The sequence below is a fragment of the Haematobia irritans genome, chromosome 5 (genome assembly GCF_050003625.1).
Source record: "Haematobia irritans isolate KBUSLIRL chromosome 5, ASM5000362v1, whole genome shotgun sequence".
Taxonomy (NCBI): domain Eukaryota; kingdom Metazoa; phylum Arthropoda; class Insecta; order Diptera; family Muscidae; genus Haematobia; species Haematobia irritans.
In genome coordinates, this window is record NC_134401.1 from 143,341,796 (window position 1) to 143,369,555 (window position 27,760).

Sequence of the window (27,760 nt, forward strand, 5' to 3'; positions counted from 1 at the left end):
GAAATATTAAATATTTTTCTTCATTGTTACAATAATCTTTGTTTTGCCATAAAATATTTATATTTTTTGTTTTAAGATTTAATTAGGTTTTAAGTAATGCATTCCAGATATTACGTATTTTAGTTGCTTTCATATTGTTAGGGAGGGGTCGGTCAAGGAGGTTTCACATGCCATTAACATTTTATATATATATATATTTTTTTTATATTTTCGTTCTTTTTTTCTGGCAATAATGTGGATGGTTAATGGATAAAATCCCCACAAAAAGTCTTTAAATATTTGTTGTCAATTTATTGTTAGTTTTCATAATATTCAAATTTCAGAGTATAGAGCGTTTACTCTTTGAGAATTACAACAGATTTTCGTTTCGATTAAAATAGATATATTACATTTAAACGATTCTTTAATATTATGATACTAAATTTATGTTTTTTTATTATTTTTATTTACTTTGTCTATGTCATTTTTATCTATTTCATGTTAAATGGCAGTTATAGTTTTCTTTTAAATATTTTTTTGTTTTTTTTTTTGTTTTGTCTATACATTATGGCACATATAAGATGTACTTATGCGATGGAGTGAGGGTATGGATAAATTGGTTTTATGATGGAGGAGGGAATTGTTATGTATTGGCATTCAACAATATTTGCTTAAAATTGTGAGTGATGAAAATGTTTCAATATTGAAATGATATTAAAAGAAAGTTTGTGTATCTAAATAATTGAGGCGAAAAATAAAATATGAAGATAGGGTTCTTGGATTTTTTTTTTCCTTAATGTTATTTGCACTACCCAAATGATAGAAGCATTCCAAAATAGGATCCAAAATCTATGACACTGTCCTTCATATTTTGCAATAAATACACCCAGAGAAGGAATATGATCACCTCAAACATGTTTCAAGAGCAAAATGTTATTTTTGGATGGTGACCATGTAAAATGCTTGCTGCAACCATGTTATTTTCTCGGAAATTATGGATCTGTTTTCGGAAAGCATATTATGTTTGCCGAGAAAACAACATTTTTGCGACAAACACGTTACATGGTCTCCATCCAAAAATAACATTTTGCTCTTGAAACATATTTGAGGTGATCATATTCCTTCTCTGGGTGTATAAAATGTTACACCTTTATTCCCAATCGCCATAAAAATTAAAATGTTTCGATTTTTTGACTGTACAAGTTTTTCAAAATATTAAAATTACCGAAATAAAACTTTTTTCAATTTTATGATGTTTTGAATTATAGTTAAAATTAACTCTTCCAATAAGGTTATTTTTTTTCGGCAGCCTGTCGATTATGTTGGATTATCTCGTCAGACTTTTCAACTTTGAATTTTTTTGAAAAAGTCCACTTTTAAATTTTGACAATGAGGCATTTATTGAGTCTTGAGCAGAGAATGAAGCCGACCCATTTTTGTCGGCGGCGGCTAACACTAAATTTTTGCCTCCGGCCGATATAAATATGTCTATTGGGCGGCGGACAATTATCCATTATAAAATCAATTTGAAGTTATTCGAATGGTAATGAGATTAGTTGTACGACCAATCTTACAATCAAATTTTCATGCAAATTTTCTGAGCTAAATGTTTGCAAAATTATTATAGCAGCTAGAAATTAATTGATTGTGGATGAAAGGTTCAAAATTATGGCAAAAATACGACAATTATTTATATATTTTCCGATTTGAACCGATATTTTTATTTCGGCGGCGGCGTCGACTGGCAAAACATGGTCGGTGGCGACTGAAATCGGCGGCTTCATTCTCAGGTCTTGAGAATAGAAAGAAGCCAGTAGGCAGTAGAAACCGCCGCCCATTATGTTGGCTTATCTCAGAAATATAGATGCAAAAAAAATTGTTTCATCCCTCCAAAATAATTCATGTGTACTTCTCTCTAATTATTTAGTAAACAGAGAATGAAGCCGACTCATTTTTGTCGGCGGCCGCTAATACTAATTTGTTGCTTCCGGCGGCGGCGGCTTGATGGCTAAGCCGATATAAATTTGTCTTATCGACGACGGACAATTATCCATAATAAAATCAATTTGATGTTATCCGAATGGTAATGAGATTAGTTGTACAACTTATCTTACAATCACATTTACACATAATTTAAATGTTCTGAGCCAAATTTTTGCAAAATTATTATAGCAACTTGATACTGACGGATTTTGGGTGGAAAGTTAAACATTTTGACAAAAAATGCAACCATTATTAATATTTTTTTCTGATTCAAATCAATATTTTTGATTAATTGGCGGCTAACTTTGAGTCGAGATGAGTCGACAAATTCGGCGACGGCTTCGACTGGTAAAAACTAGTCGGCGGCGGCTAAAATCAGCGGCGCGACTCAGCGGCTTCATTCTCTGTTAGTAACAATCATGCATAAAATTTTAATTTCATTGTAAGATTGGTTGTACAATTAATCTCATAGTAGAATGAATTCCTTTAATTTGATGTTTTATGCGATGTTCATATCTCAGTTCATCAGTTTATCCAAACGCTAAGAATAGTCGACGATAAGAAGAAAAAAAAACGATAAATGTGTTATCGATCACATTAATAAGCTGCAGTATCGATTATATCGTCGTTCACAAATTATGGAATGACTAATATCTGGGATATGTTTCGAAAATTTTTTGGTGGCAGTATCGTACGGATAAACTTATAATATGAACGGCGCCTTCTTGGATAATTGATACACAAATTCTAATTGCATCAGTGTTAAGCCAACGCCGATGGCAAAAAATGACTTCCATTCAGCCAACACTAACAGATCGGTTTCATTCTCTAACCGTTAGTATAAAAAAAAAAAACTCATGTTCCCTTTTTCAATTTGAACTCGACTTCTCAATGTTTTCGTTAAAAATGGATCAAAAGATGTTAACCAATATCGAAAGGTCGTAAAAAAAACATCAAAGTCGTCTAGTCGAAAATTACAAAAAGTGGACTTCGACTTTTATTCAAAAAATCGATTAGTCAGTCGTAAAATCATTGTTCAAGTTGCCTACACCGATCAATAAAAACCGATATAAAAGCAGCCATATACGTTATATATATGGTCTCCTATCGATTTCCCAAAAAAAAAGAAAACATAGACCAAAGTCGCAGATGACAATTTTGAAAATCTCAGGTAAAAATATTTAACCCTTTCACTACCGAAATAAACCTAATGTTAAAAACTTTAATTTTTCTTCTGTGCATGTAAAACAAAAATTGTCATTTTGAGATCCTACCTCAATTACTTTAAGAGCTATATGAGCTTGTTCTGAAAACTTGATTCTTGAATTGTGACCAAATGGTCTTACGAAAAGTAGCGCTATTTGGCCTATAACATCTTCCAAAGTCTGAGAAAAAATACAAAAAAGAACCCGAAAAAGTATCAGCTATAGTTTTTGTATGTCTATTTACTAGAGACATACAGTAGAAAAATTTCCTCAAATTTTCATATTTTTCGTTTAAAGTTAAAGAAGTTTATAAAAATTTATTTTAGTGTTCACCAATATGGAAAATATTTATAGTTTATTTAGATTAAAGCATCTTCCTTAAAATAATATCGAGAAATAAATCGAAACTAAGCGGGAAAATAGAATTTGGTCTCTTTTTCGAATGTCCTTCTAAGTGGACATTGGTAGTGAAAGGGTTAAATTCGACATGATGTGATTATTGGGATTTTTAAAAATCATAACTGCGCGAAAAATCTACGATCTATCCATCGTCTAAGTATCTTTTAATATTTAGAGGCTCATTTTCAAAATTCCCATATCGATTAATTGTTGTCGATATTTATTACATATAACAAATGGGTCATTAATCATGTTCTAGAGACCGCACAACCAACACAATAATCGTATTAAAAATCTAAATTTTATCGAGATCAATATAAGGTTTTGAATTCGAATATTGAAAATATTTCCTCTCATCATGTTTTTTCCGATTTTTTGGTTAAAAATAGAGTTTGATCACTAGACAACATCAAATTTCGATAGTCGATAATGCAAAATATCAATTTTGATTTTTTTGTTTAGGGAAAATGTCGATTATTCGATGAAACGATATTATTTCACATTCTGTATGAAAACTCTTAAAATGCTAATTTCGCAAAATATTGTTGAATGCCACATACGATGATCGGGCATTTACTGTGTTTGTTGTTAGAAGTACAAATTTGCAAAATTTCTGCGTTTTGAATATATGTTACCTAAATATCTAAAATATTTTCGATGCCTACGAATTTTTGTTTTATTTCATGAATTTACACTTACATTTGCTTCTCATTTGCCTTACCTAAAAATAAATGACGATATCTGACACTGCCGTCGAAGAGGATGTGGTGGTAGAGCCTACCGCCGTACAAGCGGCATATCAATTGTTTTGTGTTAAAAGTTTTCCAGGCATTGACGGTAGCGGTGGAGGGGGTCCCCCACCACCCGATGTTGTCATATGCGGTGGCATTCCTGGTTCTCCAGCCTCAGCATATAGACAGGAACCTTCACTACAAGAACAAGTATCGCCCTCACGCGAACTACTACAACATTCACTACAATTGCGCATAGGATCACCTAAAACTTCATAAGTACATGAACCAGCAGAGCTTCCGGGCAATTGATGATCATTTTCTGCAATCTCAGGAAAACGTTGTTGTTTACTGTGACATCTGTGAGAATTTGTTTTACCAGCGCCGCCGCCGCCATTTTCAGTGCTACTCTCGGAACGCATAGTGTCATTGGCACCAGGTGTCGTTTGACCATGACCATGATTATGATTACCGCTATGGCCACCATGACCATGGCTATGGGAATGATGATGTGAATGTTGAGGAACATTTGAGTGAGATGTTCTCGAATGATCTGAACATTCGGAGGAACATTGATAGATTTGATGTGATGATGAATTGGGTGGTAGCGATGTCATGTGTGGTGTATGTAACGGTTGATACCAACCTTCACCGGGTGGCGGTAGAGGTTGGAGTGGGGAAGCCAATGCATCACAACTATTGCACGCTCTGGAAAATCAAGTATAGAAAAATACAATAACAATTAGAGATTAAAAAAAATATTCAAAGGGTTTAACTTAATAAGTTGTGACTAAATATAAGGTGAAATATGGTAAAATAAATTTAATTCCATTTTAATTAATATAATGTAAAATTAATTATGTTTTTTTTTTAATTTTAATATAATTGAATTCAACAAAAATTAATATTAAATTGTATCAAATTAACACAAATACAATAAAAATAAATTAAATGATGGTAAATTAAATTAAGGTAAAATATGGTAAAATAAATTTAATTCCATTTTAATTAATATAATGTAAAATTAATTATGTGTTTTTTTTTTAATTTTAATATAATTGAATTCAACAAAAATTAATATTAAATTGTGTCGAATTAACACAAATAAAATTAAAATAAATTAAATCAAAGGATGTTATAATACATTAAAATATATTAAATTAATTGATGGTAAATTAAATTAAGGTAAAATATGGTAAAATAAATTTAATTCCATTTTAATTAATATAATGTAAAATTAATTATGTGTTTTTTTTATTTTAATATAATTGAATTCAACAAAAATTAATATTAAATTGTATCAAACTAACACAAATAAAATTAAAATATATTAAATCAAAGGATGTTATAATACATTAAAATATATTAAATTAATTGATGGTAAATTAAATTAAGATAAAATATGGTAAAATAAATTTAATTCCATTTTAATTAATATAATGTAAAATTAATTATGTGTTTTTTTCTATTTTAATATAATTGAATTCAACAAAAATTAATATTAAATTGTATCAAATTAATTAATTTTAGTAAATTAAATTAAGGTAAAATATGGTAAAATAAATTTAATTCCATTTTAATTAATATAATGTAAAATTAATTATGTTTTTTTTTAATTTTTATTTAATTGAATTGAACGAAAATTAATTAAAGTGTATCAAATTAACATAAATAAAATAAAAATAAATTAAATTCCATTTTAATTAACATAATGTATAATTAACTATTTTTTTTAAATTTTAATATAATTGAATCAAAGAAAATTAATTATTTTTTTTTTAATTTGAATATAATTGAATTCAAAGAAAATTAATTAAATTGTATCAAATTAACACAAATAAAATAAAAATAAATTAAATCAAAGGATGTTGTAATACATTAAAATATATTTAACTAAATGATAGTAAATTAAATTATATTGAATCAAACAAAATTAAATTAAAATAAATCTAAATTATAACAAATTAAATTATATTAATTTTAAATTAAAGGAAAAAAATAGTTAACCCCATAAACATTAAAAAAATAATTAATAAATATGATTTATAAATAATTATTTATTTTAACATAATTTAAACATAATTTATAAAAAAATAAATTAAATGTAATTAAATTAAATGTAAATTAATTAAATTAAATTTAAAAAAAACAATAATTCCATACAAAACTTACCTTCCATTCGAACATCTTGAGTTGTGTGTACCAGTTGGCTGATATTCACTCATGGCATGTCTGGGTGCAGGATAATGGATATGTATATTTCGTGGTGGTAACTGGCCCGTTCCACCACCTCCTGGTGGGAAATAAGGAGGCAATGGCGGAGGATGCTGGCCCGTAGGAGTTATTTGATAACGATTTTGGGTGCCACCTACACAAGGCAAAGGATTATTATAGTAGTTCTCTTGAGGAACACGACCAGTAGAGGCGGCACATTGGGGAGCCATACCCCAAGTAGAAAAACCCCCAGAAGAGCTGCTGTGTATAGAGGAATTCAAAGCACTTTAATTGAAAAAAAATGAGAATTTCAAAATTTATTTATTAATTTCTTTTTTTTTTTTTTGTTTATTACAATTATTTAAAGTTTACCTCTGATGTGTTGATATACCAGATCCTCCACTCTTAGAACTTTTCCTTGATGATTGTGGTGATCCTGGGGCATAACCACATGATGATGGTACTGGTGGTGGATGTTCCGGTGGTGGTGGTAAAAATTCTGACCAATTAATTTGTTCTATTAGTTTTTTTTGTTTGTTTTATTTCACATCAATAATAGTGTACACGCATACATATACACACACACATATAAACGACATCAAGATATTGAATAATAGGATATTGATTGATTTCGGGATAAAACAGGATAATATGGAAGAAAAATAAATTAAAATTATTTGAAGGTTTTACAGATAGAGGTATTTTATTTGATATGGTTTGAAATGATGTGAAACACTGAAAATGAATATGACCAAAAAGCGTGCGCCTAAAAGTATACACATATTTTTACGTTTCTAAGCAATTATATCCGCAGATTTTATTTAATTCCAATAACTTCCCAGCAAAAACAAAAGCGTAGCCAAAAAAGTAGTGAAAATGTTCTTTTTGGATCCGGAAGTGGTGTAAAATTGGCGCAGAAGCGATGATTTTAACATGGGCTTGTCATAGGACGGATGTTAACAGCCGTTGCACTGAATTTGCCTCACTTCTTAAGGTGTGATGCGAATCCAGTGATTTGGATGTGAATAAAGAAATTTTGTGATATTTTGAAGAGTAAATAATTTTTAAAATTTTTATGAATTTTAATGCATTATAACGCTTGTCTGGAACGTTTGACATCAAATATTTTCAAAAATTCGAAATTTACTCAAATGAACTTCCTGTGCAGTTAAAATAAAGAACATCTTTGGGAGGACATTTTTGGAATTGCTTGTAAAGTTGTGCCTTTCGAGGACAGTGTTCTCAAATTGTTAAGCCTATTTAAGACTTAAAATTGTATTAAAATTCCACGCCTCCAGTAATGAATGATATGTAAGCTCAATTTATAACATAAATACTCTAAACGAATCTGCATAACAACACAAAGACAAAGGAGAAGTACATTTCATCATTTATGCTCCTGATTATTGTGCAAAGAAATCGTTTGCATTATCCTTACGAAATGCCTAAAAATAGCTGGGAGCAATTTATCTGACTTCGTAGATGAGAAAATACCAGGAAAAACAGAGGCTATCAATTTGTTGCTGCTTTGCTCCTTGACAGCTTTAATCGAAAGAAAATTGAGAGAAATTACCATCACAGCTTGTTGCACCACCATTTTGTGGCGGGGGGGAAGTGGGTCATGTAGAGTAGAGTGTCCCTGGATCTTATAGACATTTTTATAGTTTTGCAATTAGTTTAATTTTTACAAGAAAAAAATTTCTACCAGCAAATTTTTCTTCAAGAAAATTTTAAAGAAACACATTGAGGGAGTGGGGATATGACTTGCGCAAATAAACAAAAACAAGTATATACGGCCGTAAGTTCGGCGAGGCCGAAGCTTATGTACCCTCCACCATGGATTGCGTAGAAACTTCTTCTAAACACTGCCATCCACAATCGAATTACTTGGGTTACGGTAACACTTGCCGATGGCAAGGTATCTTAAAACTTCATTACAACATAATATATACCACATAGTCCATACGTGGTATATATTAAACTTAAAAAGGCCGATTAAATATGTATATAATTAAGTTTGACAACATTTTCTATAGAAATAAACTTTTGACAACATTTTCTATAGAAGTAAAATTTGGACAAAATTTTCTATAGAAATAAAATGTTGTCAAAATTTTCTATAGGAATAAAATGTTGACAAAACTTTCTATAGAAATAAAATTTTGCTAGATTATTTTTGGCTCGAGTGGCAACCATGATTATGAACCGATATGGACCAATTTTTGTGTGATTGGGGATCGGCTATATATAACTATAGACCAATATGGACCAATTTTGGCATGGTTATTAACGGCCATATACTAACACCACGTTGCAAATTTGAACCGGATCGGATGAATTTTGCTCCTCCAAGAGGCTCCGGAGTTCAAATTTGGGGATTAGTTTATATAGGGGCTATATATAACTATGGACCGATATGGACCAATTTTTGCATGGTTGTTAGAGACCATATACTAATACCATGTGCCAAATTTCAGCCGGATCGGATGAAATTTGCTTCTCTTTGAGGCTCAACAAGCCAAATCGGGAGATCGGTTTATATGGGGGCTATATATAATTATTGACCGATATGGACCAATTTTTACATGAGTGTTAGAGACCCTATACTAACACTATGTACCAAATTTTAGCCATATCGGATGAAATATGCTTCTCTTATAGGCTCTGCAAGCCAAATTTGGGGGTCCGTTTATATGGGGGCTATACGTAAAAGTGGACCGATATGGCCCATTTGCAATACCATCCGACCTACATCAATAACAACTACTTGTGCCAAGTTTCAAGTCGATAGCTTGTTTCGTTCGGAAGTTAGCGTGATTTCAACAGACGGACGGACGGACGGACATGCTCAGATCGACTCAGAATTTCACCACGACCCAGAATATATATACTTTATGGGGTCTTAGAGCAATATTTCGATGTGTTACAAACGGAATGACAAAGTTAATATACCTATGGTGGAGGGTATAAAAATATTCAAGGATACTTTTTACAACCGACCATCCTAATATAGGCCTCCATTTCTTAAAGACTTCTGTCGATGACAATCAATTTATGTTAAAGCGAAATGAAATCATGGGAAAAATAAAAAAATCATATGAAGGATATCAAGGATAACACCACAACAAAAACTCGAATTCAAATGAAAATGAACTACGACAATAACAAAAAAAAACTCAGCAGCAAAAATTACCAAAAAAAAATTGCTTCGAATTGATAAAAAGAAATCCTTTTAAGCTTAACAAATCGAGTAAAAGAACACACACTAACAGAGGGAAATACAAAAGCAAGAGTAAAAAAGGCGAGAAATCTTGCATAAGGCATTAAGCCAAAAAACACACAAATATACCATTCAAAAAAAAAAAAAAAGGAAGATCTGAAACAAAAGGATAATGGAATAAAACTGAAATAAATTGAAGGCTATAAGGGATTTCATTTTTTTCCGACTATGCAAAAAATACCATACAAATAAAGGCTTGGGGAATAGACAAGACAAAGAGGTATTCATTTAGCCTAATCTCAACTCTATGTGAGAGAAACTAAGATCCAATAACAAAAAGGATAAAGGAAGATGAGATGAAAGGTGATGAATGATTCAAAAGATGGTCTTATTTCGGTTTGCTTGCACCACCTACCTGGGGGATATTGATGATAATTATGCTTGCCATTTGGTCCATTGGGACCTCCACAATGTTGGGCTATACCTTCCGAGTTGGGGGAATGAGTACCAGAATCTTGATCTGTACTAGAGCCAGAGGTCTTCATGCATGTGGTCTCTGTTGATGAGGCTCCAATAATCATGGTTGTGGCATAGGGTGTGGGATTTTCAGGACTCTGGTGAGAAAAGAATGGGGGAAAAAATTATGACTATTATTTTTGTTTTTTTTTTTTATTTAATTTAAATTTCTTACCTTGCGACAATTATAGAATGTACTCATATTGCGAGTATCAACTTCTGCATAATCTGTACCTCCATCTGAGGTATTGTAATTCGATTGACTATTGGTATTTGAGAGTAATTTGGTTTCACTCAATCCCGAATCTTTGTCGGTATCAGTGGTACGCCAACCACGGTCAATCCATAAGCTATCCTTGCCATTAATATTCAAGGCGGTTATCTCATTGGCACTGACTACTATAGAAGCAGGAAAATCCATCAAGGAAAAGCGTCCCAATGGAAAAACAAAGCAAAATGGGGAAGAAAGAAAAAAACACACCAAAGAGATTAGTTAAACAGTCAACATAACCCACACACACAAGGACTCAAGGATTTTTTTCTATCATCTAGCATATGTATTTAAAAGTTTTTATCCTGATTCTCGTCCAACTAGTTGTTATAGTAATCAATACTGTCAATTTTTCTCCAATAGTTTCACTTTTTGTCATCCAATCTTAGTACTCCTACAAATTGTTAGTTAGCTAACTATTGACTCTTTTTTTTTTTTGAAGTTAATTAAGGATTTTTGTGAGTTTGGTCTTGTTGCTGCATACCATGTCTTTCTAGTGGTGTCCTTTGGACGTTTGTTTCATTTCACTACTTCAAAAGCTATCGAGGAAGTCATTAGAGTGTCAAAAAGTGTAGAGGATTGTACTCGAGTGTATTTGCTCTTTGTTTCTTGTTCCAAAGGACAGAAATTAATTACTCTCTAGTCAATGATTGATTTTTTTTTTGCAGTCTCCATGAGAGAGAGAAGTGCACGAGAGTGAGAGAGGAAACCTCTTTTTCTTAGCTCTAAATTTCCTACCAAAACAGGAAACGGAAGTTGCAAGTGTTGTATGTGTTTGTATGTCGCTTAACACATAGCTCTTGTCTACCATGTTACTTTGTTTTTTTTTTTTCTCGTCTGTCTGCAGACAAATTACCAAGTATTAAATTGAAGAAATCAAATGAAGAGTATAAATGTCTAAAGTACTATTTAAGACATTATTAATGATGGTGAAAATGTAAAAAATGTATTGTAATTTTTTTTTTTTTTGACTAGAGCATGTTGAAAGAGAAAACGATTTAAATCTTTAAGGTTCAAAGGAATTCGTTGAAAAAATTGAGTAAATAAAAACAAGTAAGGAAAGTCTAAAGTCGGGCGGGGCCGACTATATTATACCCTGCACCACTTTGTAGATCTAAATTTTCGATACCATATCACATCCGTCAAATGTGTTGTGGTCTATATATAAAGGTTTGTCCCAAATACATACATTTAAATATCACTCGATCTGGACAGAATTTGATAGACTTCTACAACATCTATAGACTCAAAATTTAAGTCGGCTTATGCTAGGGTGGAACACAATTTTAGTAAAAAAAAAAAATATGGGAAACATTTAAATCTGAAGCAATTTTAAGGAATCTTCGCAAAAGTTTATTTATGATTTATCGCTCGATATATATGTATTAGAAGTTTAGGAAAATTAGAGTCATTTTTACCACTTTTCGACTAAGCAGTGGCGATTTAACAAGAAAAATGTTGGTATTTTGACCATTTTTGTCGAAATCAGAAAAACATATATATGGGAGCTATATCTAAATATGAACCGATTTCAATCAAATTTGGCACACATGACTATATTACTAATTGTACTCCTAGTGCAAAATTCCAACCAAATTGGGCCAAAACTCTGGCTTCTGGGGCCATATAAGTCCATATCGGGCGAAAAATATATATGGAAGCTATATCTAAATCTGAACCGATTTCAATAAAATTTGGCACACATGACTATACTACCAATTGTACTCCTTGTGCAAAATTTCAACCAAATTGGGCCAAAACTCTGGCTTTTAGGACCATATTAGTGCATATCGGGCAAAAGATATATATGGGAGCTATATCTAAATCTGAACCGATTTCTTCCAAAATCAAAAGGGTTCTATTCTGACCCAAATTAGGAACATGTGCCAAATTTGAAGGCGATTGGACTTAAATTGCGACCTTTGCGACTTTGATCACAAAAATGTGTTCACAGACAGACGGACGGACAGACGGGCATGGTTATATCGACTCAGGGACCCACCCTGAGCATTATTGCCAAAGACACCATGTGTCTATCTCGTCTCCTTCTGGGTGATACAAACATATGCACTAACTTATAATACCCTGTTCCACAGTGTGGCGCAGGGTATAACAATGGTAGGCTAGCTATCTTTAGTTCAAATGTAAATAATTTAAACCAAACTCTATTTTAATTTAAATTTAATCAATCGCAGAATTAACAAGTAAGGAAAGTCTAAAGTCGGGCGGGGCCGACTATATTATACCCTGCACCATTTTGTAGATCTAAATTTTCGATACCATATCACATCCGTCAAATGTGTTGGGGGCTATATATAAAGGTTTGTCCCAAATACATATATCACTCGATCTGGACAGAATTTGATAGATTTCTACAAAATCTATAGACTCAAAATTTAAGGCGGCAATGCACTAGGGTGGAACACAATGTTAGTAAAAAAATATGGGAAGCATTTAAATCTGAAGCAATTTTAAGGAAACTTCGCAAAAGTTTATTTATGATTTATCGCTCGATATATATGTATTAGAAGTATAGGAAAATTAGAGTAATTTTTACAACTTTTCGACTAAGCAGTGGCGATTTTACAAGGAAAATGTTGGTATTTTGACCATTTTTGTCGAAATCAGAAAAACATATATATGGGAGCTATATCTAAATCTGAACCGAATTTGGCACGCATAGCTACAATGCTATTTCTACTCCCTGTGCAAAATTTCAACTAAATTGGAGCAAAAAATTGGGCTCTGTGGTCATATGAGTGTAAATCGGGCGAAAGCTATATATGGGAGCTATATCTAAATCTGAACCGATTTCAACAACGCATAGCAACAATGCTAATTCTACTCCCTGTGCAAAATTTCAACTAAATCGGAGTAAAAAATTGGCCTCTGTGGTCATATGAGTGTAAATCGGACGAAAGCTATATATGGGAACTATATCTAAATCTGAACCGATTTCAACCAAATTTGGCACGCGTAGCAACAATGCTAATTATACACCCTGTGCAAAATTTCAACTAAATCGGACCAAAATATTGGGCTCTGTGGTCATATGAGTGTAAATCGGCCGAAAGCTATATATTGGAGCTATATCTAAATCTGAACCGATTTCAACCAAATTTGGCACGCATAGCTACAATGCTAATTCTACTCCCTGTGCAAAATTTCAACTAAATCGGAGTAAAAAATTGGCCTCTGAGGTCATATGAGTGTAAATCGGACGAAAGCTATATATGGGAGCTATATCTAAATCTGAACCGATTTCAACCAAATTTGGCACACATAGCTACAATGTTAATTCTACTCCCTGTGCAAAATTTCAACTAAATCGGAGTAAAAAATTGGCCTCTGAGGTCATATGAGTGTAAATCGGACGAAAGCTATATATGGGAGCTATATCTAAATCTGAACCGATTTCAACCAAATTTGGCACACATAGCTACAATGTTAATTCTACTCCCTGTGCAAAATTTCAACTAAATCGGAGTTAAAAATTGGCCTCTGTGGTCATATGAGTGTAAATCGGGCGAAAGCTATATATGGGAGCTATATCTAAATCTGAACCGATTTCAACCAAATTGGCACGCATAGCAATAATGCTAATTCTACTCCGTGTGCAAAATTTCAACCAAATTGGGGTAAAACTCTGGCTTCTGGGACCGTATTAGTCCATATCGGGCGAAAGATATATATGGGAGCTATATCTAAATCTGAACCGATTTCAATAAAACTTGGCACACTTGACTATAGTCCTAATTGTTTTTCTTGTGCAAAATTTTAAGTATATTAGGTTAAAACTCTGGCTTCTGGGGCCATATAAGTCCATATCGGGCGAAATATATATATGGGAGCTATATCTAAATCTGAACCGATTTCTTCCAAAATCAATAGGGATCTATTCTGAGCCAAAACACATACTTGTGCCAAATTTGAAGTCGATTGGACTAAAACTGCGACCTAGACTTTGATTACAAAAATGTGTTCACGGACAGACGGACAGACGGACAGACGGACATCGCTATATCGACTCAGGAGCCCACCCTTAGCATTTTTGCCAAAGACACCATGTGTCTATCTCGTCTCCTTCTGCGTGTTGCAAACATATGCACTAACTTATAATACCCTGTTCCACAGTGTGGAGCAGGGTATAATTACAAACAAAATATACTTGACTAAATAGATAATTGATATTTCGAAAATTTCAATAAATTTTTTAACTTGTTAAGTTAAAAAAAATCAATTAATTTTCATCGAAAACACAAATATGTATTGTAGTTTTATTTCTATTTTTTTATTTTAATAATTTTAATTTGTAATAATTTCACCTTTTGATAAAATACTTTTCTTGTAATATTATAAGATTTCATATGATTTAGATTTTTTATTATTATTAGTTGGATTTTTCTTTGGATTTGAGTAAAAATAAAATAAGAATAAAATAAAAAATTATATGCGAGCAAATTCATTTATATATTTACACTTAATTTCAGTTAAAAAATATAAAAAAGAAAAACATAAAAAAATCGTTGCCTAATTTCATTTATAAACAAAGTTCTGCGAGATTAAATGTTGCCAATTTTCTGTACTCAAGCGAGTACAATGGCAGGAAATGGGTTAAGGAAGCAACCGCCCAAAAGCGGTCCGCTTTGGACTATTAGACAGAAATTGTGTGCACTAAAAACAGAATTACTTTTGTGACAATCTTAGACAAACGAAGTTTTCTTTTGACTATAAGAAATTTTCTTCAAATGCAAAACAGAAATATCAGCGACAATCAATGTATCATTTGTTATAATTTCGAACTTATTTCCTTTTAAACAAAGGATATTTTATAACAAAGGGGAATTTTTTATACCATTTATAGTACTGACCGGTTCCAAGTAATTATTATCTACTCCTGCCTGTAACAAACAATTTTGCATTTAAAAACAAAAATCGCTTCAAATTTTGGCCAATAGAATCGAGGGCAACAATTCATTGAACAAAAAAAAAAAAAAAAATACAAAACAGAAACGGCGCAAATTTTACCTAAACAGTATAATTCGCACTATGGTAATTAAAGCTTTTAATTTTATGCAAAAATAACCGATTTCATTTCGTTTCACTACATTTGATTTAATTTAATTTCATTACATTAAATTTGAAAAAAACTAACTAAAGCTAAAAATATACTTGAAAATAATTTAATATCAAAAATTTAAATAAAACTAAATTTGAAATAAACCAAAATTCAATATATTAATATTAATTCAATAAAAACAAGTTAACTTAATTTAAGCCACATTTTTTGAAATTTAAAACTATATTAAAAAACAAGTATAAACGGCAGTAAGTTCGGCCAGGCCGAATCTTATGTACCCTCCACCATGGATTACATTGAAACTTGTACTAAAGACTGCCATCCACAATCGAATTACTTGGGTTGCGGTAACACTTGCGATGGCAAGGTTTCTTAAAACTTCTTAACACCGTCTACTCAATTGTAAGTTAGTCCATACGGAGTATATATTAAACAAAAAAGGTCGATTAAATACTATATAATTCAGTTTGACAAAATTTTCTATAGAAATAAAATGTTGACAAAATTTTCTATAGAAATAAAATTTTGACAAAATTTTCTATAGAAATAAAATTTTTACATATTTTTGTATAGAAATAAAATTTTGACAAAAATTTCTATAGTAATAAAATTTTGACAAAATTTTCTATAGAAATAAAATTTTAACAAAATTTTCTATCGAAATAAAATGTTGACAAAATTTTCGATACTAATAAAATTTTGACAAAATTTTCTATAGAAATAAAATTTTGCTAGATTACTTTTGGGGATCGGCTTATATAACTATAGACGAATATGGACCAATTTTGGCATGGTTGTTAGCGGCCATATACTGCACAATGTACAAAATTTCACCACGTACCAAATCTTAACCGGATCCGACGAATTTTGGTCCTCTAAGAGCTCCGGAGGTCAAATCTGGGGATTGGTTTAAACGTACCAAATTTCAACCGGATTGGGTGAATTTTGCTCTTCCAAGGGGCTCCGGAGGTCAAATCTGGGGATCGGTTTATATGGGGGCTATATATAATTATGGACTGATATGAACCAATTCATGCATAGTTGTTGGATACCATATACTAACATCACGTACCAAATATCAACCGAATCCGATGAATTTTGCTCTTCCAAGGGGCTCCGGAGGTCAAATCTGGGGATCATTTTATATGGGGCCTATATATAATTATGGACCGATTTCGACCAATTTTTGCATAGTGGTTAGAGACCATATACTAACACCATGTACCAAATTTCAGCCGGATCATGTGAAATTTTCTTCTCTTAGAGGCTTCGCAAGCCAAATCTGGGGATCGGTTTATATGGGGGCTATATATAATTATAGACCGATTTGGACCAATTTATGCATGGTTGTTGGAGACCATATACTAACACCATGTACCAAATTTCAGCCCGGATCGTATGAAATTTGCTTCTCTTAGAGGCCTCCCAAGCCAAATCGGGGGATCGGTTTATATGGGGGCTATATATAATTATGGACCGATTTGGACCAATTTATGTATGGTTGTTAGAGACCATATACTAACACCCTGTACCAAATTTCAGCCGCATCGGATGAAATTTTCTTCTCTTAGAGGCTTCGCAAGCCAAATCTGGGGATCGGTTTATATGGGGGCTATATATAATTATAGACCGATTTGGACCAATTTATGCATGGTTGTTGGAGACCATATACTAACACCATGTACCAAATTTCAGCCGGATCGTATGAAATTTGCTTCTCTTAGAGGCCTCCCAAGCCAAATCGGGGGATCGGTTTATATGGGGGCTATATATAATTATGGACCGATTTGGACCAATTTTTGCATGGTTGTTAGATACCATATACCAACACCATGTACCAAATTTCAGCCGGATCGGATGAAATTTGCTTCTCTTAGAGGCCTCGCAAGCCAAATTTGGGGGTCCGTTTATATGGGGGCTATACGTAAAAGTGGACCGATATGGCACATTTGCAATACCATCCGACCTACATCAATAACAACTACTTGTGCCAAGTTTCAAGTCGATAGCTTGTTTCGTTCGGAAGTTAGCGTGATTTCAACAGACGGACGGACGGACGGACGGACATGCTCAGATCGACTCAGAATTTCACCACCACCCAGAATATATATACTTTATGGGGTCTTAGAGCAATATTTCGATGTGTTACAAACGGAATGACAAAGTTAATATACCCCCCATCCTATGGTGGAGGGTATAATAATATTTAAATTGAATTTAATAAAAAAATGTATACACTTATAACTATTTCGTTTCGGTATATTTTTAAATTAAGCTCCACAGAAAAACATTTCTTTTCTTCAACCACAAAAATAATACATCCCATTAATTTTTAATTGAAATTTCTGCAATCACAGAAATTAATCAATTAAAAAAAATATAATTTATAAAAATAATTGTGTTTATTGATTTTGTTTTAATTAAAAAATGGTTGTATCACTTAAATGTTAATCAAGTCTTAATGTTTAACTTTTCCAATTAAAAATTTTATTAAATTCAAAAAATAATTTAATTAAATTTTTAATATGAAAAATTTCGATAAAATGCGCTAATGACCTTACGCGGAGAGTTATATGCAATTAAGTGCTTACAGCCATTGCACTAATGCAGTGATATAAAATATTCATTTTTGTTAACTTAATTTAAATGTAAAATGTGGTTATCCTACATGGTCACATGGGCAACTCCATTTAAATTCTAGCTGCCACAAAAGAATCGAACGCTTAACATTTCATCCATAACTACCAATTAATACTTGCTTAGTATTTTGGAAAAAAAATAAAACTCAACCACACAATTGTTAATCCCCCTCCTAGCATACACTCGAACAAAAAATGTATTTCAACCCTACTACATCATATACAATTTAGCTCTTATTTTCCCACAAGTGCATCAAGCCGTTTTCGAATGAATTGCAAACCATTTGATTTGATTTTCTGTTTCATATTTCAATAATGCTAAATACAAAAACACACACACATACACATACACAAAAAATCTCTGCATCATCTCGACTACTCACCACTCAAATGTCCCAGTTCTTTTGTTAACTGATGCCTTCTCTTGAAGAATAACATTGCAGCTGCTGCCGATACCAATATGGCCAATAGCATTGTTATCACAAGAGCCATAAACCATGTTTCATGCACCACAGTTGTTGATTTGCGTTGAGTGGTTGTGGTGGCTGCATCATCGGGCATACCAGCCACCCCATTGGGATGATAGGCAAAATGACCACCTTCACCAGCATTGCCCGTATGACCAGTGATGCTGCTATGCGAACCGCTGGGATGAGCACGTGGTGGATGCACCAAGTGAGCTGGATCCATGAATAAAGAGACCTAAAAGTATGCAATGGAAACCAAATAGGGGTTTTAATAAAAAAAGAATTAATTATAAAAACAATTATACCAAATAGCATTGAAAGTTCCAAATCAAAGATTATAGAAACATAAGTGGAATAATTTTAATGAAAACTTCAAAAAGTTTTAATTTGAAAAGTTTTCTTCAAGTCTGCATGATAAGGTGGAGAATGTTGATAACACAATCGAAATTATACTTGAAATAATTTTTCCATGTGATTTGGAAAAAAGTGGCACACATTTTTATATGAAAAGAAAAATTTATATAAAAAAATACAACGATCCCATATGCAATCTTAACGGGATTTGCAATGAAAATGTTAGAAAAATCAGTTTAAAAGGAACTATTTAAAAAGTACACATGATGAAATAAAGGTGGCATAAAAATGCAAAGTGTGGCGAAAATGGAAAAAACGCATCATCACTTAAAAAAGTGACAAGTGTTGCACAGCGGTAGGTGAGGTTAGATATAATGGTTGCCCATTATTTCAGGCCCACTTAGACTATTCTGACCATTGGGAAACTTTGCACATATGTCAAGTAAAACGTTTGTGTCATTTTCGTTATTCCACTACGTGACACACTTTTTAAGTTTGTGTGCCATTTTTTCCAAGTTGTGTAATTTTTCCACTTTTAGTGCATTAGGTACATTAAGGCCGTTAAGGTAGCATTAAAGGAAAATCAAGTTTTTGAATTGAAATTGGAATCAAGGGGATAATTCTGGCGCCAGAAAATATTCAAAGAAAATTGTTTGGTGATAAGCTTCAGATCGATAATTTACGACCTGGCATTGCAGATTTTTGGTAATGTACTTTTAACTTATGTTGGCTTCACTGCCCCCAGATCAACTTTTCCTACAGTCCCTAGACTCTGTGCCACAACTTTTCCACATTTTCGGTGATAAGGTCGATAAACATTTACGACCATGGGCATTATAGATTTTGGGTAGCTTTTTTGCCCTTATGATGGCTTCGCTGCTCCCATTTGTACTTTTTCTAAAATTTTCACAAAATTTTCTATAGAAATAAAATTTTGACAAAATATTCTACAGAAATAAAATTTTGACAAAATTTTCTATAGAAATAAAATTTTGACAAAATTTTCTATAGAAATAAAATTTTGACAAAATTTTCTATAGAAATAAAATTTTGACAAAATTTTCTATAGAAATAATATTTTGACAAAATTTCCTATGGAAATAAAAGTTTGACAAAATTTTCTATAGAATTAAAATTTTGACAAAATTTTCTATAGAAATAAAATTTTGACAAAATTTCCTATGGAAATAAAATTTTGACAAAATTTTCTATAGAAATAAAATTTTAATAAAATTTGCTATAGAAATAAAATTTGGACAAATTTTTCTATCAAAATAAAATTTTGACAAATTTTTCTATGGACATTAAATTTTGACAACATTTTCTATAGAAATAAAATTTTGACAAAATTTTCTATGGAAATAAAATTTTGACAAAATTTTCCATAGAAATAAAATTTTGACACAATTTTCTATAGAAATAAAATGTTGACAAAATTTTCTATAGAAATAAAATTTTAACAAAATTTGCTATAGAAATTAAATTTTGACAAAATTTTCTATAGACAATTAATTTTGACAACATTTTCTATAGAAATAAAATTTTGACAAAATTTTCTATGGAAATAAAATGTTGACAAAATTTTCTATAGAAATAAAATTTTGACAAAATTTTCTATAGAAATAAAATTTTGACAAAATTTTCTATAGAAATAAAATTTTAACAAAATTTGCTATACAAATTAAATTTTGACAAAATTTTCTATTGAAATAAAATTTTGACAAAATTTTCTATTGAAATAAAATTTTGACAAAATTTACTATAGAAATAAAATTTTGACAAAATTTTCTATAGAAATAAAAATTTGACAAAATTTTCTACAGAAATAAAATTTCAACAAAATTTTCTATAGAAATAAAATTTCAACAAGATTTTCTATAGAAATGAAAATTTGACAAAATTTTCTATAGAACTAAAATTTTGGCAAAATTTTCTATAAAAATAAAATTTTGACAAAATTTTCTATTGAAATAAAATTTTGACAAAATTTTCTATAGAAATAAAAATTTGACAAAATTTTCTACAGGAATAAAATTTCAACAAAATTTTCTATAGAAATAAAAATTTGACAAAATTTTCTACAGAAATAAAAGTTTAACAAAATTCTCTATAGAAATAAAAATTTGACAAAATTTTCTACAGAAATAAAATTTTAACAAAATTTTCTATAGAAATAAAATTTCAACAAGATTTTCTATAGAAATGAAATTTTGACAAAATTTTCTATAGAACTAAAATTTTGACAAAATTTTCTATAGAATTAAAATTTTGACAAAATTTTCTATAGAAATAAAATTTTGACAAAATTTACTATAGAAATAAAATTTTGACAAAATTTTCTATAGAAATAAAATGTTCACAAAATTTTCTATAGAAATAAAATTTTTCTACAGAAATAAAATTTTAATAAAATTTTCTATAGAACTAAAATGTCAACAAGATTTTCTATAGAAATGACATTTTGACAAAATTTTCTATAGAAATAAAATTTTGACAAAATTTTCTATAGAAATAAAATTTTGACAAAATTTTCTATAGAAATAAAATTTTGACAAAATATTCTATAGAAATAAAATTTTGACAAAATTTTTTATAGAAATAACATTTTTACAAAATGTTCTATAGAAATAATATTTTGACAAAATTTTCTATAGAAATAAAATTTTGACAAAATATTCTATAGAAATAAAATTTTGACAAAATTTTTTATAGAAATAACATTTTTACAAAATTTTCTATAGAAATAAAATTTTGACAAAATTTTCTATGGAAATAAAATTTTGACAAAATATTCTACAAAATTTTTTTAAAATAAGATTTCTTTGTTCGTTAGTTTTTTGGTCAAATTTTCTCAAAATTTTTGGCTCGAGTGGCAACCGTGCATAGGAGGTCAAGTTTGTCACAAAAAAAACTTTATGTTTAGCCATCTGATTTAAATGCGATATGGAATTTCAAACTCTCCAAAACTTACCGGCTGCGAATAGGGGCCCTCTCCAGCTTTTGTAAATGAATTTAGGCGAACATTATATGTGGCACCAGTTGTCAAGTTATTCAGCAGTACCGAAGTCGTGGTTGCATTTAAAGTCATATTCGCCAAAACTTTCATAGTATTGCCAGCAGTTACCTGGAAGGAGAAAAACAAAAACAATGGGAATGAGAATATTTAATAGCAGGTACACTTATACACATACACACACAGCTGTACATTTAAATCTACAACGGCATGGGGTAACGTAAAAATCATGAATACATAAAATACACATGAGAGGGATCTAAATTCATAAATTTTATCCCTACTCCACAAATGCTAGTGGTGCTACATGTTCCAGGTTTAGTTTCCTGTTTGTTTATTTTTTGTGTGTTTGTTTCTTGGTTGCCCATAACCAAATTTTAGTTCAAAACAAGCAGAAAAACCGTCACTTTCCTCATCGGCATCATCATCGTCGTCGGCGATGTCGTGCAAAACAAAACAAAACTATTAATTATGTATGCTGGCGGTTTGTTTGGTTTGCGCTTTGGCCATCCCTGATGTTTGGATGATTCCCTACAATTGGAAAGGAAGGTGGCAAAAAGGAATCGTGACTTACCTCAATTTTGTAGCCCAACAAGTTGCCATTGTGATGCTGAGGTGGTGGGGATGACCATCTTACCCAGCCAGCTGTTAGATTGTACATGCCAATTTGTATGCTGTCAGGTGGTGCCGAGGGTACTGCAAATAAAACAAAACAACAACAAACATCAAATGAAGAAATTCAAAACAGTTTTCTTAGGAAGAACTACCACTATTTTTGTTAGAAGAAACTAGAAAAAAATATCTATAAATACAAGACAATAAAATATATGCATATATGGAGAATTTCTAAGGACCCTAGACATAGCGAAGGCAGGAATAATATATGGAGTCCTGGGGAATAGTTTTTTTTTACGCAAAATATATAAAATATACTCAAGTGTCACGTATTTATTGCCAAATAACACGAAAGACAATTGAATAGTCAAATATTTATGGAAATAGAAATAAATTTAAGGGGTACACCTAAAAGTATGCCCCAATTTCTGATTAAAGCTATAGTAAACAGAAAAAAATTCACGAAAATTTTTCCAATTAAAATTTTAATTGAGTTTTAAAAAATATTCGATTAAAAATGTAATTGATTCAACAAATTTTTTAATTGAAATAAAAATCAATCACATAAATTAAAAGTATCAATTAATTTTTTATTTGGACCAATTAACTGAATCGAATCGGGCTGTCACTTTAACCTAACTTTTATAATTTGTAAATGTAATAATTTTTTTATATTTTTATAATTTGTAATTATAATACATTAAATAATAAATAAATAAAAATATTAAAATTTCCCATTTCTACAAACAAAAATGTGTCAAATTATTTTTGTTTAGTTTTGCTCGAGGTCATTGGAATAATGTGTCAAATGTTTGTATTTATGTTTGTGAATATGCCAAAAAGTATGCAATATTTATACTCGCATAAAAAATATTTTGGAGCACAAATATTGTTAGTGAAATAAATCAAAACCTGGTATGATGATTAGAATTTTTCACATAAAGAAAATCAAACTAAAATTGAATGAATCAGCAAAACAAAAAATCATAAATAATTCATTGATATATTTGTAATATATGGAATATAAAAAATTTAGACTTTCAATGGAGTTATGAAAATTGTTTTAATTTTTTTTTATAAATAAAACAATCAAAAATTAAAAAAATAAAAAAATGCAAATCAAACAAAAAGGATATTTTGGATAAATCCTAAAAATATGCTATACTTTAATTTTATATGTATATATGGAATCAAAACCACAGTGGTGAAATGGTTAGCATGCCCGTCTTGCATACAAAGGCAGGTTCAATGCCAGTTTCGACTTAAAACCAAAACGAATATCACCCCTCGTATAAATGCTGGTGGCATATCTGAGTGTGTTAAATCTACTTCGAAGAATAAAACGCGGATTCTGGATTCTGCTACCATTGTCCTCTATATTTTGCCATTTTAAAGAATTACCAAAGTTTAATATTTTTCTCTATCACTATGTATAAACCATACCAAATGAATATTTTTAACAATCTCTTTCATAGAATCCTGGATTGTGGTGCTTTTGTTCTTAACGAAAATTTTTACTTTCCGCATGGATGATATTCATTTACAAATCCCTGCCATGACTTTCCTGTTTTTTTTAAGTATTTTTTTTTTATTTTATTGTTCGGTGTTTTGTCTACTACAACGTGTTGCTATGACGCTTTAACGTGTCCTTTGGCAATTACATGAATTTTTTAAATAAAACTTTCGGGTTAAGGTGGAAGGAGTTTAACTAGCATTTTAAAGGATTCATATTTTATGGTTAGCAAGAGAAACATTTTTAAGAGCTTAAGATATTTTTAAAATAACGAAAAGGGTAAGAGATTTTGTAAACTGCACTGCGCTTAAGTTAAGTTCATACAACAAATTGCAGTTTTTTAAATTGTTGAAATTCGAGAGCAGTGGATCAAATTAAAGTTCATAATATAAACGACGACATCGTAATTTATGATTTATTATTATTTTATATATATTATTATATTATTTTGTATTTTATTTCCACTTATGCTTTTTTCAATGTTGCTTTTTCAAACTTAGATTTTAGCTCTATTTTATCAAATACAAAAATTCTTGCTCGGGCGCCAATGGGAAAAATAAAATCAAGACAATTTTAAACTGAAGACGAATTTAAGAGCTCTACAATCTTTATTTAATTCAATCTATTTCTTTTTATATTTATTTACGTATAAGTCAATATATACCTAAAGACATGTTTTGTGATCGGGCGCCAGAATAGATAACTGGTCCTTAAGTATCTGGAGGATGGAAAGTCGACAATTGAAATATATCATCTTTATAAAAAATTTCATTAAATTTTCTTAAAGAGACCTAAAGTTGGGACAATTTTAGTTGAATTTCCCGTAGGAATTTTATAAAAAGATAATTTGTAATTATAATCAATTAAGTAATAAATAAATACAAATAATAAAATTACCCATATCTACAAACAAAAATGTGTAAAATTTTTGTATTTGTATTTGTAATTTGTATTTATTGAGTCTTTTTTTACGTAAATGATACAATCAAAGGTTAGCAGGAAATTCTTAAGACTATAATGTATTTTTTTTTATAAACATTAAGACCTGCATGTGAATATGCCAAAAAGTATGCAATATTTATACTCTCATAAAAAAATTTTTGGCGCACAAATATTGTTAGTGAAGTAAATAAAAACTTGAGGTGATGATGAGAATTTTGAAAAAAAAAATTAAATTAAATTAAAATTGAATAAGTAATAAATAAATAAAAATAATAAAATTTTCCATATCTACGAACAAAAATGTGTCAAATTTTTGTATTTGTATATTTTTTGTAATTAGTATTTATTGAGTCTTTTTTTACGTAAATGATACAATTAAAGGTTAGCAGGAAATTCTTAAGACTATAATGTATTTTTTTTATAAACATTAAGACCTGCATGTGAATATGCCAAAAAGTATGAAATATTTATACTCACATTAAAAAATATTTTGGGGCACAAATATTGTAAATAAATAAAAACCTGATATGATGATGAGAATTTTGAAAGAAAATTAAATTAATTAAAAAAAATTAAATTAAATTAAAATTGAATAAGTAATAAATAAATAAAAATAATAAAATTTTCCATATCTACAAACAAAAATGTGTCAATTTTTTGTATTTGTATTTTTTTTTGTAATTTGTATTTATTGAGTCTTTTTTTACGTAAATGATACAATCAAAGGTTAGCAGGAAATTCTTAAGACTATAATGTATTTTGTTTTTTATAAACATTAAGACCTGCATGTGAATATGCCATAAAGTATGCAATATTTATACTCTCATAAAAAAAAAATTTTGGCGCACAAATATTGTTAGTGAAATAAATAAAAACTTGAGGTGATGATGAGAATTTTGAAAAAAAAATTAAATTAATTTAAAAAAATTAAATTAAATTAAAATTGAATAAGTAATAAAAAAAATAAAAATAATACAATTTTCCATATCTACGAACAAAAATGTGTCAAATTTTTGTATTTGTATATTTTTTTGTAATTAGTATTTATTGAGTCTTTTTTTACGTAAATGATACAATTAAAGGTTAGCAGGAAATTCTTAAGACTATAATGTATTTTTTTTATAAACATTAAGACCTGCATGTGAATATGCCATAAAGTATGCAATATTTATACTCTCATAAAAAAAAATTTTGGCGCACAAATATTGTTAGTGAAATAAATAAAAACTTGAGGTGATGATGAGAATTTTGAAAAAAAAAAAAATTAAATTAATTTAAAAAAATTAAATTAAATTAAAATTGAATAAGTAATAAATAAATAAAAATCATAAAATTTTCCATATCTACAAACAAAAATGTGTCAATTTTTTGTATTTGTATTTTTTTTGTAATTTGTATTTATTGAGTCTTTTTTTACGTAAATGATACAATCAAAGGTTAGCAGGAAATTCTTAAGACTATAATGTATTTTGTTTTTTATTAACATTAAGACCTGCATGTGAATATGCCAAAAAGTATGCAATATTTATACTCTCATAAAAAAATTTTTTGGCGCACAAATATTGTTAGTGAAATAAATAAAAACTTGAGGTGATGATGAGAATTTTGAAAAAAAAAATTAAATTAATTAAAAAAAATTAAATTAAATTAAAATTGAATAAGTAATAAATAAATAAAAATAATAAAATTTTCCATATCTACAAACAAAAATGTGTCAAATTTTTGTATTTGTTTTTTTGTAATTTGTATTTATTGAGTCTTTTTTTACGTAAATGATACAATCAAAGGTTAACAGGAAATGCTTAAGACTATAAAGAATTATTTTCTAAACATTAAGACCTGCATGTGAATATGCCAAAAAGTATGCAATATTTATACTCACATAAACAAAATATTTTGGGGCACAAATATTGTTAGTCAAATAAATAAAAAACCTGATATGATGATGAGAATTTTGAAAAAAAAAATTAAATTAAAATTGAATAATACAGCAAATATATGAAATATATATGGAATATATCGAATTTAGATTTTCAATGGAGTTATGAAAAATGTTTTAATTTTTTTATAAATAAAACAATCAAAAATTAAAATAATACAAAAGTATGTATAACAAATTTCGCAAGATATTCTGGATAAATCCTAAAAATATGCTATACTTTAATTTTATATATGTATGGAATCAAAGCCATAGTGGTGAAATGGTAAGCATGCCAGTATTGCATACAAAGGGTCGTTGGTTCAATGCCAGTTTCGACTTAAAACCAAAACGAATATTCCCCCTCTCATCAATGCTGGTGACATATCAAAGAGTGTTAAATTTTTTTCGACGAAAAAAACTAATAAAAGCTATATGATATATACGAAATATACTAAGGGTAGATCTCCGGGCTTAGCCAGCAAAGAGTATACGTTGGTTTCAAAATAAATATAAAACGAAACTTCAATTAGCCTAGCATCTCTTTTGTTAGGATTTTGGCTTTGTAAACCTCCTCGGAAGCTTCAATTTTTTCCTTCTACTTGAGAATTTTAAATTTATTATTAACAAAACAAATTGCCTATACTTTTTAAATCTTTTCTATATTTCTTACAATACGCACTCTCTCCCTTTACTGCTCT

At 29.9% G+C, this 27,760-nt stretch overlaps 1 protein-coding gene across 1 annotated transcript in view; it reads right to left on the reverse strand.

Moving 5' to 3' along the window:
• Positions 1-270: 270 nt before the first annotated feature.
• robo1 (roundabout guidance receptor 1) overlaps positions 271-27,760 on the reverse strand; it is a 291,324-nt gene continuing 263,834 nt past the window's right edge. The window contains 8 exon segments of the mRNA XM_075308740.1: positions 271-5,005; positions 6,470-6,796; positions 6,884-7,028; positions 10,147-10,345; positions 10,423-10,646; positions 18,621-18,939; positions 22,030-22,182; positions 22,646-22,767. Coding sequence (XP_075164855.1) covers positions 4,366-5,005; positions 6,470-6,796; positions 6,884-7,028; positions 10,147-10,345; positions 10,423-10,646; positions 18,621-18,939; positions 22,030-22,182; positions 22,646-22,767 — 2,129 coding nt within the window. The 3' untranslated portion in view covers positions 271-4,365.